At 38.4% G+C, this 15,754-nt stretch overlaps 1 protein-coding gene across 2 annotated transcripts in view; it reads right to left on the minus strand.

Annotated features, from left to right (window-relative positions):
• Positions 1-268: 268 nt before the first annotated feature.
• Positions 269-15,754, minus strand: part of CRMP1 (collapsin response mediator protein 1) — a 183,843-nt gene continuing 168,357 nt past the window's right edge. For both annotated transcript variants that reach the window (XM_053700903.1, XM_053700902.1), the window contains 2 exons: positions 8,144-8,315; positions 269-610 (listed from right to left, as the gene is read on the minus strand). In XM_053700903.1, coding sequence (XP_053556878.1) covers positions 519-610; positions 8,144-8,315 — 264 coding nt within the window. In that variant the 3' untranslated portion in view covers positions 269-518. The remainder of the gene's footprint in view (positions 611-8,143; positions 8,316-15,754) is intronic.

The raw sequence follows: 15,754 nt of genomic DNA on the forward strand, positions 1-15,754 counted from the left end.
CTGTACTTTGTAATGTATTTTTGATCTATTTTGTGACACTGTTTAGTTTCGCGACACAGTTAACCAGAGCTCTCAAATCACGGTAATGATTCTAGCGTAATTCGTGATTGCCCTTGCACGATCACCCTTACTTTCAACTTGTAATACGAGCTGTAAACCGATGAGCGCAAACCCTCATGATATACCTCTTATCATAAAAGATATAGGATCATAAAAGGAATAATATATATATGGCTTTGTAAAGTGTGTCAAATCTCTCCATATTTTAATCAAAGGGCTTCACTGAACATGGGAGAACACTCACTTAAGGTTTTGAGGTTATGACTGTGTCCCTTTATGGTGATTATGCACAAGTGTGAGGCAAGTATCTCCAAGCATTTTACCACATCATGACCACCTCGTTCTATAAAAAACAGACCATTTTTCATTAGTACCAAAAAAAAATTGTGGGCTCATTAACACTGACACAGAAAGGAACATGGTTCCAGTGATCACATATCCTTCTTCACATTGTTTTATCACCCAAGGCTTGTGATATTAGAGCGGCCACCAGGTGGATTTACAATCCGATGTCCCGTGCGGCGAGGATTACTGTCATCTATCTGGGCACCTGCAATGCATGAGTTCAGTAAAAAAAATAAAAAATTAGGCTGGGATACAAACAAAATGAAAAATAAATACAAAACAATGGTATGTAAACAAAATCTACTCCCTAAATTTAAACTGCAAAAAGCTTCAAATGTTTTAACAAAGTTTAAAATAAAATGGTTAATGATAAATGACCAGAAGAAAAAACTATAATATACATGCACTTGCTAATCATAAATAACATATAATTTGAATTATAATTTTAATAAAAAATAAAATACATAGGTCCTGATTAAGAGAGGCGTGCCATAGTTAGCGCAAGATGCATATACGTGATCGCGAGATTGCGGTGTTTTTTATGCCCAAATCCATATTACAAGTGGCGGGCTGTTTAAATTACTGCAAATCTGTTTATGCGAACTCGCAGTAATTTACGCTCCCCATATTTTTTATGGGCGGTGCTGAGCAGCAATGTTGAAAATTAATGTGATCAGCCGAAGGCAATTGCATTTAATGCTCAAACTTTTTACACAACATGAAAGTTTGCGTAAAGAGTTTGGCCGGAGGCAAAAGTTGCACCCCTAAACCCCCCACTGCAAACTTGAGTAATACACAACATGAATTTTACTGTACACCCCCATAGAAGACAAATTTGTCAGGGATTTAGAGCAATGGCGTTATCTGACATGCATATGTTAGCGTGCACTAGACCAGTGGTTCTCAACCAAAGTGACCTCAAGGCCCGGTAAATTTTAGCTGGACATGTCAAGGGCCCGGTAGTTTGGGGGCCCTTTCTTCGGCCCTTAATGTTGGGGGTCCTGGCTCTGGAGGTTGATGGGCCTGTTGGGATTAGGGCAGGGAGGCTACCATGTTCATTTGCATGAATTTGAATACATTTGGGCCAGTGTGAGACAGTTTTCCTGGGGCCTTGATTGGTCTCAGTCTGCCCTTGGTGTGCAGTGGGGTAAGAGTGTGCAGTGGGGGCATGACAGGTCAGGGCCCACCAGCAGGGCTATCACGGCCCGGTACTGGGCCACGGCCCGGCTGTTGAGAAACCAGGCCCTAGACTATTATTTGAGTGATTAAGAATAACTTTGGTTATATGAGAGCAAAAAATAGAGATGTTAATGAACAATAGAGCTGATATGTTTGCGCTCCACTTGTAATCCTTGCGGTTTGATGTGCAAAATAACTCAAAGGGTTAAAAATGTATTACAGTCTTTTTATTTTATTAGAAAATGTATATTTATGTCTGGAATAACTATTTTGTCTGCAGGCTGGTGGAGATGTGTCGTATGCCTAGCACATACATTGGATGATCGGTGAATATGTCAATGGTTGAAAAAAATCATTAATTTAAGTGGGACGGCAGTGGTGATAGCTAGTGTAATAAACTACCGATTTTTAACACTTTTTGGTACCCTGTTGACATTAAGTTAAGGTATCAGTATAGTTTCAAAAAGGTTTTTCTGTTCTCAATATTCTTTATCATCACTTTAACATGTTAGGTTGCTGCTCTTTCATATGCCAGAGTTTAATGAGTTAAACCCTTGTTGAAATTCTAGTTATTACTGCAGGATATTTTTTTGCAAAAATAACTTCATGCACATTTAAGAGAAGGTAAAAACTATGATTGGATTTCTAAATTTAGCTGAGATAGTTAACATTTGTGTTTATTATTTTAGCTGTGATTTCTGGTGTTTCACTCACTAACAGTCGATATTCAAAAATATTTGGCTGTCCTAGATTCACTTACAACCTCTTATTCTCTCTAGTTTGTGTTCTATGCAGTTTGGCTTTATAGAATAATACAGGCATTGGAAAGGCTGAAAGGCTGTATCCCATGAGAGAAATCTCGCCAATTCATGAATGTTATCCAGCATTGTGAGATTACCAAACATACGCCTAGATTTAGAGTTCTGCGTTAGCCGTCAAAACCAGCGTTAGGGGGTCCTAACGCTAGTTTTGGCCGCCCTCTGGTATTTAGAGTCAGTCAGGAAAGGGTCTAACGCTCACTTTCCAGCCGCGACTTTTCCATACCGCAGATCCCCTTATGCCAATTGTGTATCCTATCTTTTCAATGGGATCTTTCTAACGCCGGTATTTAGAGTCTTGGCTGAAGTGAGCGTTAGAAATCTAACGACAAGACTCCAGCCGCAGAAAAAAGTCAGGAGTTAAGAGCTTTCTGGGCTAACGCCGGTTCATAAAGCTCTTAACTACTGTGCTCTAAAGTACACTAACACCCATAAACTACCTATGTACCCCTAAACCGAGCCCCCCCCCACATCGCTGCCACTCTATTAAAAATGTTTAACCCCTAATCTGCCGACCGCACACCGCCGCCACCTACGTTATCCCTATGTACCCCTAATCTGCTGCCCCTAACACCGCCGACCCCTATATTATATTTATTAACCCCTAATCTGCCGCCCCCAACGTCGCCACCACCTACCTACAATTATTAACCCCTAATCTGCCGACCGGACCTCACCGCTACTCTAATAAATGTATTAACCCCTAAAGCTAAGTCTAACTCTAACCCTAACACCCCCTAAATTGAATATAATTTTATTCTAACTAAATAAAATAATTCTTATTAAATAAATTAATCCTATTTAAAGCTAAATACATACCTGTAAAATAAACCCTAATATAGCTACTATATAAATAATAATTATAGTGTAGCTATTTTAGGATTAATATTTATGTTACAGGCAACTTTGTATTTATTTTAACTAGGTACAATAGCTATTAAATAGTTAAGAACTATTTAATAGCTACCTAGTTAAAATAATCACAAAATTACCTGTAAAATAAATCCTAACCTAAGTTACAATTAAACCTAACACTACACTATCAATAAATGAATTAAATAAACTATCTACAATTATCTACAATTAAATCAACTAAACTAAATTACAAAAAAAACAAAACACTAAATTACAAAAACAAACAAAAAATAAAAAAGTAAAAAAAGATTACAAGAATTTTAAACTAATTACACCTACTCTAAGCCCCCTAAAAAAATAACAAAGCCCCCCAAAATAAAAAAAATGCCCTACCCTATTCTAAAATTAAAATTTAACAGCTCGTTTACCTTACCAGCCCTTAAAAGGGACTTTTGCGGGGCATGCCCCAAAGAAAACAGCTCTTTCGCATTTAAATAAACATACAATACCCCCCCCAACATTACAACCCACCACCCACATACCCCTAATCTAACCCAAACCTCCCTTAAAAAACCTAACACTAAGTCCCTGAAGATCTTCCTACCTTGTCTTCACCACGCCGGGTATCACCGATCCGTCCAGAAGAGGGTCCGAAGTCTTCCTCCTATCCGGCAAGAAGAGGTCCAGAAGAGGCTCCGAAGTCTTCATCCTATCCGGCAAGAAGAGGAGATCCGGACCGGCAAACATCTTTATCCAAGCATCTTCTATCTTCTTCCATCCGGCACAGAGCGGGACCATCTTGAAGCAGCCGACGCGGATCCATCCTCTTCTAACAACGTCTTAAGTCCGAATGAAGGTTCCTTTAAATGATGTCATCCAAGATGGCGTCCCACGAATTCCGATTCGCTGATAGGATTCTATCAGCCAATCAGAATTAAGGTAGGAAAAATCTGATTGGCTGATTGATTCAGCCAATCAGATTCAAGTTCAATCGGATTGGCTGATCCAATCAGCCAATCAGATTGAGCTTGCATTCTATTGGCTGTTCCGATCAGCCAATAGAATGCAAGCTCAATCTGATAAGGCTGATTGGATCAGCCAATCCGATTGAACTTGAATCTAATTGGCTGATTCAATCAGCCAATCAGATTTTTCCTACCTTAATTCCGATTGGCTGATAGAATCCTATCAGCCAATCGGAATTCGAGGGACGCCATCTTGGATGACGTCATTTAAAGGAACCTTCATTCGGACTTAGGACGTCGTTAGAAGAGGATGGATCCGCGTCGGCTGCTTCAAGATGGTCCCGCTCCGCGCCGGATGGAAGAAGATAGAAGATGCCGCTTGGATGAAGATGTTTGCCGGTCCGGATCTCCTCTTCTTGCCGGATAGGATGAAGACTTCGGAGCCTCTTCGTGACCTCTTCTTGCCGGATAGGAGTAAGACTTTGGACCCTCTTCTGGACGGATCGGTGATGACCGGTGTGGTGAAGACAAGGTAGGAAGATCTTCAGGGGCTTAGTGTTAGGTTTTTTAAGGGGGGTTTGAGTTTAGGGGTATGTGGGTGATGGGTTGTAATGTTGGGGGGGTGTATTGTATGTTTATTTAAATGCAAAAGAGCTGTTTTCTTTGGGGCATGCCCCGCAAAAGGCCCTTTTAAGGGCTGGTAAGGTAAAAAAGCTGTTAAATTTTAATTTTAGAATAGGGTAGGGCATTTTTTTATTTTGGGGGGCTTTGTTATTTTTTTAGGGGGCTTAGAGTAGGTGTAATTAGTTTAAAATTCTTGTAAGCTTTTTTTATTTTTTGTAATTTAGTGGGGGTTTTTTTTATAATTTAGTGTTTGTTGATATAATTTAGTTTAGTTGATTTAATTGTAGATAATTGTAGATAGTTTATTTAATTCATTTATTGATAGTGTAGTGTTAGATTTAATTGTAACTTAGGTTAGGATTTATTTTACAGGTAATTTTGTAATTATTTTAACTAGGTAGCTATTAAATAGTTCTTAACTATTTAATAGCTATTGCACCTAGTTAAAATAAATACAAAGTTGCCTGTAAAATAAATATTAATCCTAAAATAGCTACAATATAATTATTATTTATATTGTAGCTATATTAGGGTTTATTTTACAGGTAAGTATTTAGCTTTAAATAGGATTAATTTATTTAATAAGAATTATTTTATTTTGTTAGAATAAAATGATATTTAACTTAGGGGGGTGTTAGGGTTAGAGTTAGTCTTAGCTTTAGGGGTTAATACATTTATTAGAGTAGCGGTGAAGTCCGGTCGGCAGATTAGGGGTTAATAATTGTAGGTAGGTGGCTGCGACGTTGGGGGCGGCAGATTAGGGGTTAATAAATATAATATAGGGGTCGGCGGTGTTAGGGGCAGCAGATTAGGGGTATGTAGGGATAACGTAGATTGCGGCGGTGTACGGAGCTGCAGATTAGGGGTTAAAAATAATATGCAGGGGTCAGCGATAGCGGGGGCGGCAGATTAGGGGTTAATAAGTGTAAGGCTAGGGGTGTTTAGACTCGGGGTACATGTTAGGGTGTTGGGTGCCGACTTAGGAAGTGTTTCCCCATAGGAAACAATGGGGCTGCATTAGGAGCTGAACGCTGCTTTTTTGCAGGTGTTAGGTTTTTTTCCAGCTCAAACTGCCCCATTGTTTTCTATGGGGGAATCGTGCACGAGCACGTTTTTGAAGCTGGCCACGTCCGTAAGCACCGCTGGTATTGAGAGTTGCAGTGGCGGTAAATTATGCTCTACGCTCCCTTTTTGGAGCCTAATGCACCCCTTCTGAGAACTCTAAATACCAGCGTTGTTTAAAAGGTGCGGGGGGGGGAAAAAGCATGCGTAGCTAACGCACCCCTTTGGCCGCAGAACTCTAAATCTAGGCGATAATTTTGCTGTTGGGACATGGCAGGCTGAGATCTACCGAAGATTTTGCTGCCAATAGCATACCCTTGCAAATTTGTCACTGTCAATGATCTAGGGTTATGGTTGTTCTCAGGGTTATGGTTACAGATATGGTTTTGGTTAGGGGTATGGTTAGGTCTAGAGTTAGGTTTAGGGACTGTAGTTATGGTGAGGACTAGAGTTATGGTTAGGGATTGGGGTTAGTGTTTTGGTTATTGTTAAAGATATGAATTAATGCTATGGTTAGGGTTTTGGATTGAGGTTAGAATGAGGTTTAGGGCAAGGTTTATGATTATATTTAGCTTTTGGGTTAGGGTTAAGGTTAGGTATTGGGGTTAGTGTTTTGGTTATTGTTAGAGATATAAGTTAATGCTATAGCTGGGGTTATGGATTGAGTTGTGAATAAGGTTTAGTGCTAGGTTTATGATTATATTTAGCTTTTGGGTTAGGGTTAAGGGTAGGTATTGGGGTTAGTGTTTTGGTTATTGTTAGAGATATGAGTTAATGTTATAGTTAGGGTTATGGGTTGAGGTTAGAATAAGGTTTAGTGCTAGGTTTATGATTATATTTAGCTTTTGGGTTAAGATTAGGTTTTGGGGTTAGTATTTTGGTTATTGTTAGAGATATGAATTAATGCTATGGTTAGGGTTATGGATTGAGGTTAGAATAAGGTTTGGGGTTAAGGTTATGATTATATTTAGCTTTTAGGTTAGGGTTAAGGTTAGTTATTGGGGTTAGTGCTTTGATTAATGTTAGAGATATGAGTTAATGCTATGGTTAGGGTTATGGGTTGAGGTTAGAATGATATTTAGGGCTAGGTTTATGATTAAATTTAGCTTTTGAGTTAGGGTTAAGGTTAGGTATTGGATTTAGTTCTATTGTTAGGGTTAGGAATTTGCGCTAATGCTATGGTTAGGGTTGTGGGATTGAGATTAGAATGATTTTAGGGTTAAGGTTAGGTATTAGGTTTAGTTCTATGGTTAGGAGTTTGAGCTAATGCTATGGTTAGGTTTACAAATTGAGGTTAGGTCTAGGTTAATGATTATGGTTAAGGTTTGTGGTTAGAGTTAAAGTTAGGTATTGGGGTTAGTGCTATGATTAAGGTTAGGGTTTGGATTACATGTTCTGGTAAGTGTTATTGATTAAGGTTAGGACTAGGCTTAGGGCTATGTTAATGATTATGGTTAAGATTTGGGGTTAAATTTATGATTAGAGCTAAAATCATGGATAGGGCTACAGTAATGGTTAGGGAATTAGTTTACTGCAAGGGTTAAGGACTGGCATAAATGCTAAAGTTAGGTTTAGTTATTGGGTTTAGAGCTAAGTTTATAATTATGGTTGTGAATTTGGCTTAAGTTATTGTTAGTGCTAGAGTTATGTTTAGTGGTTGTGGTTAGTTATATGGTTAACGTTAGGGATTATGTTAGGGCTAAGGTCACATTTAGGACTAGGTTTATGGTAATTGAATAAGGGTTATGGTTAGGGTAGGAGACTGAGGTTAGTGATTGGTGTAATGGCTAGCCTTAGGCACTGGGGTCGGTTTAAAGATTAGGAATTAGTTAGGGTTAGGAATTTAAATTTGTACTATGGTTAGAGTTATACCCTTGGATGTCAGATAGGTTTATCTGTAAAATGTTGATATATACAGCACAAATTAGATGAAGAGCTGGAGAGATAGTTCTTGTCATAGTAAATATTGGGCTCCATTCCATTCCTTATCTAATGATTTTCTACAGAAGATCACCATTAAATAATATGGGGATTTTTGTAGATAAATCAACCCCACTGTGTTTAATGTTCTTTTAACACAGTTATGTACACAATTAGTTTTACTGTACAGCTGTAATCGTGCCAGCAGTAGAAAAAGACATCAGAGTAATTACACAACTGATAATTTATGAAAAATCACAAAAAAATATCAAGACAAATACACACAAAACAAAAAGAAAAACGCTGTGCCTTTACCTGATAAGCTGAAATTAGACTGGTGAAGGTTCCTGATAGGAGGGGGCTGGGGCTGGGGCTTGGAGGGAGAGGATTTGGCAGATGGCGCTGGAGTTGCATACTTTGGCATTGCAGGAACTTCATACACTGGCCCATCATACATCCCCCTGGATACAGGCTCCAACCCTGTTACCTAGAAATTATGCATTTTAAAATAAACATTACAGCCAATCATCATGCCGTTTGCATACAGTAGTAGGTCATTATACATGAATACATAATTTTTTTTTTTATATCTGTATAGTATATATCATCAATTAAGAACTGCTTTGCAAACGATCTTCACACAAATTAAATATTATAAAATCATTTCAAATTGTAATTTTATTAGCATTGTTTGGAAGTCCAAGGAAATACACCTTTAAACTAATCATTGTGTACATAGAGTTGTAGGATAAGGGGACTGTATCCTGTAGGAACCATTCCAGCCTGTGAGCAGTGAAAAAACAAATTACAAGCAGTTTTCTCTATAGGGAAATTTGCCAGCTGGGTGCTGTTATGAAGAAGCCAGGTGAGGGCAGTGTAATAATTTGCAATATTATAACACGTCATTTTATTCGCAGCACAAATTATTTGCATCAATTAAAATAAATGTATTTAGTGATAATTAATGCACTAAACTTAAAAAAAAAATGAAATAAGCTAATTTTAGCTTAGTATTGGCTTAAGTATTAGTTGAGTGGTCGGTAAAATTAGCTGGGTGGTGTGCCCATTAAATACATCCTAGGGAAAACATTGACAAGAAAAGCAAGCAAAATAAATTATGTAGTTTTTTGTTTATAAACAATACATAAATTAAAGGAACATGATACCCAAATGTTTTCTAATTTACTTCTATTATCTAATTTGTTTAATTCTCTTGGTATCGTTTGTTGAAGGAGCAGCAATGCACTACTGTTTTCTAACTGAACACATGGGTGAGCCAATGACAATCAGTATATATATATGCAGCCACCAATCAGCAGCTAGAACTTAGGTTCTTTGCTGCTCCTGAGCTTACCTAGATAAACCTTTCAGCAAAGGATAAAAAGAGAAGGAAGCAAATTACATAATAGAAGTAAATTGGAAAGTTAATTAAAATTGTGTTTTCTAAAATATTTTTTTGAGGTTTCATGTCCCATTAAAGGGACAGTCTAGTATAAACTAAACTTTCATTATTCAGATAGGACTTTTAATTTTAATTAACTTTCCAATTTACTTTTATGATCAAATTTGCTTTTTTCTCTTGGTATTCTTAGTTTAAACTAAACATAGGTAGGCTCATATGCTATTTTCTAAGCCTTTGAGGGCTGCCTCTTATCACATGCTTTTTAAATCTCTTTTCAACACAAAGAGACAGAAAGTACACGTGGGCCATATAGATAACACTGTGTTCAGGCACAGGGGGTTATTTAAGATTTAGCACAATACAATGCTAAATTTAAGACAATAGATAATAAACAGTCACAGTCATGTGATCAGGGGGCTGGAAGAAGGTTCCTAGATACAAGGTAATCACAGAGGTAAAAAGTGTATTAATATAACTGTGTTGGTTATGCAGAACTGGGGAATGGGTAATAAAGGGATTATCTATCTTTTTAAACAATAACAATTCTATGGTAGACTGTCCCTTTAATAATTAAACATTTTGCTTTAGTTTGATCCCTTGTACCTATGACCATGACTAATTACACCCTGTACCTTACATTGGTGCATATATCCATATAGAAACCTTGCAATAAGAATATTGTGCAATCTGTTACTACAAGTGAGCGGTAAACTTTTTTTTACCAGAGAATCTTAATGCAACATTCTTTTTGTGAGCCCTATATGTTTAATGGATAGCGCAGGGTGGGCTATTATTCCTCATAGTACAAGCGGTAAGTTATATGCTGTGCTCAAGAGTAACATATAATAACCCTGGAAAATGCAGCACTCTTGGAAACCTGAAGTATATATACATATGTGTGTGTGAATATATATATATATATATATATATATATATATATATATACAGTATATGTGTGTATATATATATATATATATATATATATATATATATACTGTGGATATAAAAAGTCTACACACCCCTGTTAAAATGTCAGGTTTCTGTGATGTAAAAAAATGAGACAAAGATAAATCATTTCAGAACTTTTTCCACCTTTAATGTGACCTATAAATTGTACAACTTAATTGAAAAACAAACTGAAACTACTAGGTGGAGGGAAGTAAAAATAAAAAACTAAGGCCTAGATTTGGAGTTTGGCGGTAGATGGGCTGTTAACGCTACGCGGGCTTTTTTCTGGCCGCACCATAAAATTAACTCTGGTATCGAGAGTCCAAAAAAATGCTGCGTTAGGCTCCAAAAAAGGAGCGTAGAGCATTTTTACCGCAAATGCAACTCTCGATACCAGAGTTGCTTACGGACGCGGCCAGCCTCAAAAACGTGCTCGTGCACGATTCTCCCATAGGAAACAATGGGGCTGTTTGAGCTGAAAAAAAAACTAACACCTGCAAAACAGCAGTGTTCAGCTCCTAACGCAGCCCCATTGTTTCCTATGGGGAAACACTTCCTACGTCTGCACCTAACACTCTAACATGTACCCCGAGTCTAAACACCCCTACCCTTACACTTATTAACCCCTAATCTGCCGCCCCCGCTATCGCTGACCCCTGCATATTATTATTAACCCCTAATCTGCCGCTCCGTACACCGCCGCAACCTACGTTATCCCTATGTACCCCTAATCTGCTGCCCCTAACACCGCCGACCCCTATATTATATTTATTAACCCCTAACCTGCCCCCCACAACGTCGCCGCCAGCTACTTACAATAATTAACCCCTAATCTGCCGACCGCAAAGCGCCGCCACCTACGTTATCCTTATGTACCCCTAATCTGCTGCCCCTAACACCGCCGACCCCTATATTATATTTATTAACCCCTAATCTGCCCCCCTCAACGTCGCCGACACCTGCCTACACTTATTAACCCCTAATCTGCCGAGCGGACCTGAGCGCTACTATAATAAAGTTATTAACCCCTAATCCGCCTCACTAACCCTATCATAAATAGTATTAACCCCTAATCTGCCCTCCCTAACATCGCCGACACCTAACTTCAATTATTAACCCCTAATCTGACGACCGGAGCTCATCGCTACTATAATAAATGGATTAACCCCTAAAGCTAAGTCTAACCCTAACACTAACACCCCCCTAACTTAAATATAATTTACATCTAACGAAATTAATTAACTCTTATTAAATAAATTATTCCTATTTAAAGCTAAATATTTACCTGTAAAATAACCCTAATATAGCTACAATATAAATTATAATTACATTGTAGCTATTTTAGGATTAATATTTATTTTACAGGCAACTTTGTAATTATTTTAACCAGGTACAATAGCTATTAAATAGTTAAGAACTATTTAATAGTTACCTAGTTAAAATAATAACAAAATTACCTGTAAAATAAGTCCTAACCTAAGTTATAATTAAACCTAACACTACCCTATCAATAAATTAATTAAATAAAATACCTACAATTACCTACAATAAAACCTAACACTACACTATCAAAAAATAAATTAAATACAATTTCTACAAATAACTACAATTACATAAACTAACTAAAGTACAAAAAATAAAAAAGAACTAAGTTACAAAAAATAAAAAAATATTTACAAACATAAGAAAAATATTACAACAATTTTAAACTAATTACACCTACTCTAAGCCCCCTAATAAAATAACAAAGACCCCCAAAATAAAAAAAATCCCTACCCTATTCTAAATTAATAAATTTAAAAGCTCTTTTACCTTACCAGCCCTGAACAGGGCCCTTTGCGGGGCATGCCCCAAGAAAATCAGCTCTTTTGCCTGTAAAAAAAACATACAATACCCCCCCCCCAACATTACAACCCACCACCCACATACCCCTAATCTAACCCAAACCCCCCTTAAATAAACCTAACACTAAGCCCCTGAAGATCTTCCTACCTTGTCTTCACCTCAACAGGTATCACCGATCCGTCCTGGCATCCGGTGCTGAAGAGCTCCAAAGTCTTCCTCCTATCCGGCAAGAAGAGGACATCCGGACCGGCAAACATCTTCATCCAAGCGGCATCTTCGATCTTCTTCCATCCGGTGCGGAGCGGGTCCATGTTGAAGCATCCGACGCGGATCCATCCTCTTCTTCCGGCGTCTCCCGACGAATGACGGTTCCTTTAAAGGACGTCATCCAAGATGGCATCCCTCGAATTCCGATTGGCTGATAGGATTCTATCAGCCAATCGGAATTAAGGTAGGAATATTCTGATTGGCTGATGGAATCAGCCAATCAGAATCAAGTTCAATCCGATTGGCTGATCCGATCAGCCAATCAGATTGAGCTCGCATTCTATTGGCTGTTCCGATCAGCCAATAGAATGCAAGCTCAATCTGATTGGCTGATTGGCTCAGCCAATCGGATTGAACTTGATTCTGATTGGCTGATTCCATCAGCCAATCAGAATATTCCTACCTTAATTCCGATTGGCTGATAGAATCCTATCAGCCAATCGGAATTCGAGGGACGCCATCTTGGATGACGTCCCTTAAAGGAACCGTCATTCGTCGGGAGACGCCGGAAGAAGAGGATGGATCCGCGTTGGCTGCTTCAACATGGACCCGCTCCGCACCGGATGGAAGAAGATCGAAGATGCCGCTTGGATGAAGATGTTTGGATGAAGATGTTTCTTGCCGGATAGGAGGAAGACTTTGGAGCCTCTTCTGGACCTCTTCAGCACCGGATGCCAGGACGGATCGGTGATACCTGTTGAGGTGAAGACTAGGTAGGAAGATCTTCAGGGGCTTAGTGTTAGGTTTATTTAAGGGGGGTTTGGGTTAGATTAGGGGTATGTGGGTGGTGGGTTGTAATGTTGGGGGGGGGGTATTGTATGTTTTTTTTTACAGGCAAAAGAGCTGATTTTCTTGGGGCATGCCCCGCAAAGGGCCCTGTTCAGGGCTGGTAAGGTAAAAGAGCTTTTAAATGTATTAATTTAGAATAGGGTAGGGATTTTTTTTTATTTTGGGGGTCTTTGTTATTTTATTAGGGGGCTTAGAGTAGGTGTAATTAGTTTAAAATTGTTGTAATATTTTTCTTATGTTTGTAAATATTTTTTTATTTTTTGTAACTTAGTTCTTTTTTATTTTTTGTACTTTAGTTAGTTTATGTAATTGTAGTTATTTGTAGAAATTATATTTAATTTATTTATTGATAGTGTAGTGTTAGGTTTTATTGTAGGTAATTGTAGGGTTTTATTGTAGGTAATTGTAGGTATTTTATTTAATTAATTTAATGATAGTGTAGTGTTAGGTTTAATTATAACTTAGGTTAGGACTTATTTTACAGGTAATTTTGTTATTATTTTAACTAGGTAACTATTAAATAGTTCTTAACTATTTAATAGCTATTGTACCTGGTTAAAATAATTACAAAGTTGCCTGTAAAATAAATATTAATCCTAAAATAGCTACAATGTAATTATAATTTATATTGTAGCTATATTAGGATTTATTTTACAGGTAAGTATTTAGCTTTAAATAGGAATAATTTATTTAATAAGAGTTAATTAATTTCGTTAGATTTAAATTATATTTAACTTAGGGGGGTGTTAGTATTAGGGTTAGACTTAGCTTTAGGGGTTAATACATTTATTAGAATAGCGGCGAGATTTGGTCGTCAGATTAGGGGTTAATAATTGAAGTTAGGTGTCGGCGATGTTAGGGAGGGCAGATTAGGGGTTAATACTATTTATGATAGGGTTAGTGAGGCGGATTAGGGGTTAATAACTTTATTATAGTAGCGCTCAGGTCCGCTCGGCAGATTAGGGGTTAATAAGTGTAGGCAGGTGTCGGCGACGTTGAGGGGGGCAGATTAGGGGTTAATAAATATAATATAGGGGTCGGCGGTGTTAGGAGCAGCAGATTAGGGGTACATAAGTATAACGTAGGTGGCGGCGCTTTGCGGTCGGCAGATTAGGGGTTAATTATTGTAAGTAGCTGGCGGCGACGTTGTGGGGGGCAGGTTAGGGGTTAATAAATATAATACAGGAGTCGGCGGGGTTAGGGGCAGCAGATTAGGGGTACATAAGTATAACGTAGGTGACGGTCGGCAGATTAGGGGTTAAAAAAATTTAATCGAGTTGCGGCGATGTGGGGGGACCTCAGTTTAGGGGTACATAGGTAGTTTATGGGTGTTAGTGTACTTTAGGGTACAGTAGTTAAGAGCTTTATGAACCGGCGTTAGCCCATAAAGCTCTTAACTCCTGCTTTTTTCCTGCGGCTGGAGTTTTGTCGTTAGAGCTCTAACGCTCACTTCAGAAACGACTCTAAATACCGGAGTTAGGAAGATCCCATTGAAAAGATAGGATACGCAAATGGCGTAGGGGGATCTGCGGTATGGAAAAGTCGCGGCTAAAAAGTGAGCGTTAGACCCTATTTTGAGTGACTCCAAATACCGGCGGTAGCCTAAAACCAGCGTTAGGAGCCTCTAACGCTGGTTTTCACGGCTAACGCCAAACTCTAAATCTAGGCCTAAAATAATATAGTTGCATAAGTGTGCACACTTATAACTGGGGATGTAGCGGTGTTTAGAATTGAGCAATCACATTCAAAATCATGTTAAATAGGAGTCAGTACACACCTGCCATCATTTAAAATGCCTCTGATTAACCCCAAAATAAAGTTCAGCTGTTCTAGTAGGTCTTTCCTGACATTTTGTTAGTCGCAACCTACAGCAAAAGCCATGGTCCGCAGAGAGCTTCTAAAGCATCAGAGGGATCTCATTGTTAAAAGGTATCAGTCAGGAGAAGGGTACAAAAGAATGTCCAAGGCATTAGATATAACATGGAACACAGTGAAGACAGTCATCATCAAGTGAAGAAAATATGGTGCAACAGTGACATTACCAAGAACTGGATGTCCCTCCAAAACTGATGAAAAGACGAGAAGAAAACTGGTCTGGGAGACTGCCAAGAGGCCTACAGCACCATTAAAGGAGCTGCAGGAATAACTGGCAAGTACTGGCTGTGTGGTGCATGTGACAACAATCGCCCGTATTCTTCATATGTCTTGGCTATGGGGTAGAGTGGCAAGACGGAAGCCTTTGCTTATGAAAAAAAACATCCAAGCCCAGCTAAATTTTGCAAAAACACATATGAAGTCTCCCAAAAGCATGTCGCAAAAGGTGTTCTGGTTTGATAAAACCAAGATTAAACTTTTTGGCCATAATTCCAAAAGATATGTTCGGCGCAAAAACAACACTGCATATAACCAAAAGAACACCATACCCACAGTGAAGCATGGTGGTGTCAGCATCATGCTTGGGGGTGGTTTTTCTTCAGCTGGAACTGGGGCCTTAGTCAAGGTAGAGGGAATAATGAACAGTTCCAAATACCATACAATATTGGCACAAAACCTTCAGGCTTCTGCTAGAAAGCTAAACATGAAGAGGAACTTCATCTTTCAGCATGACAACGCCCCAAAGCATACATCCAAATCAACAAAGGAATGGCTTCACCAGAAGAAGATTAAAGTTTTGG

Source organism: Bombina bombina, chromosome 2, assembly GCF_027579735.1.
Source record: "Bombina bombina isolate aBomBom1 chromosome 2, aBomBom1.pri, whole genome shotgun sequence".
Taxonomy (NCBI): Eukaryota; Metazoa; Chordata; class Amphibia; order Anura; family Bombinatoridae; genus Bombina; species Bombina bombina.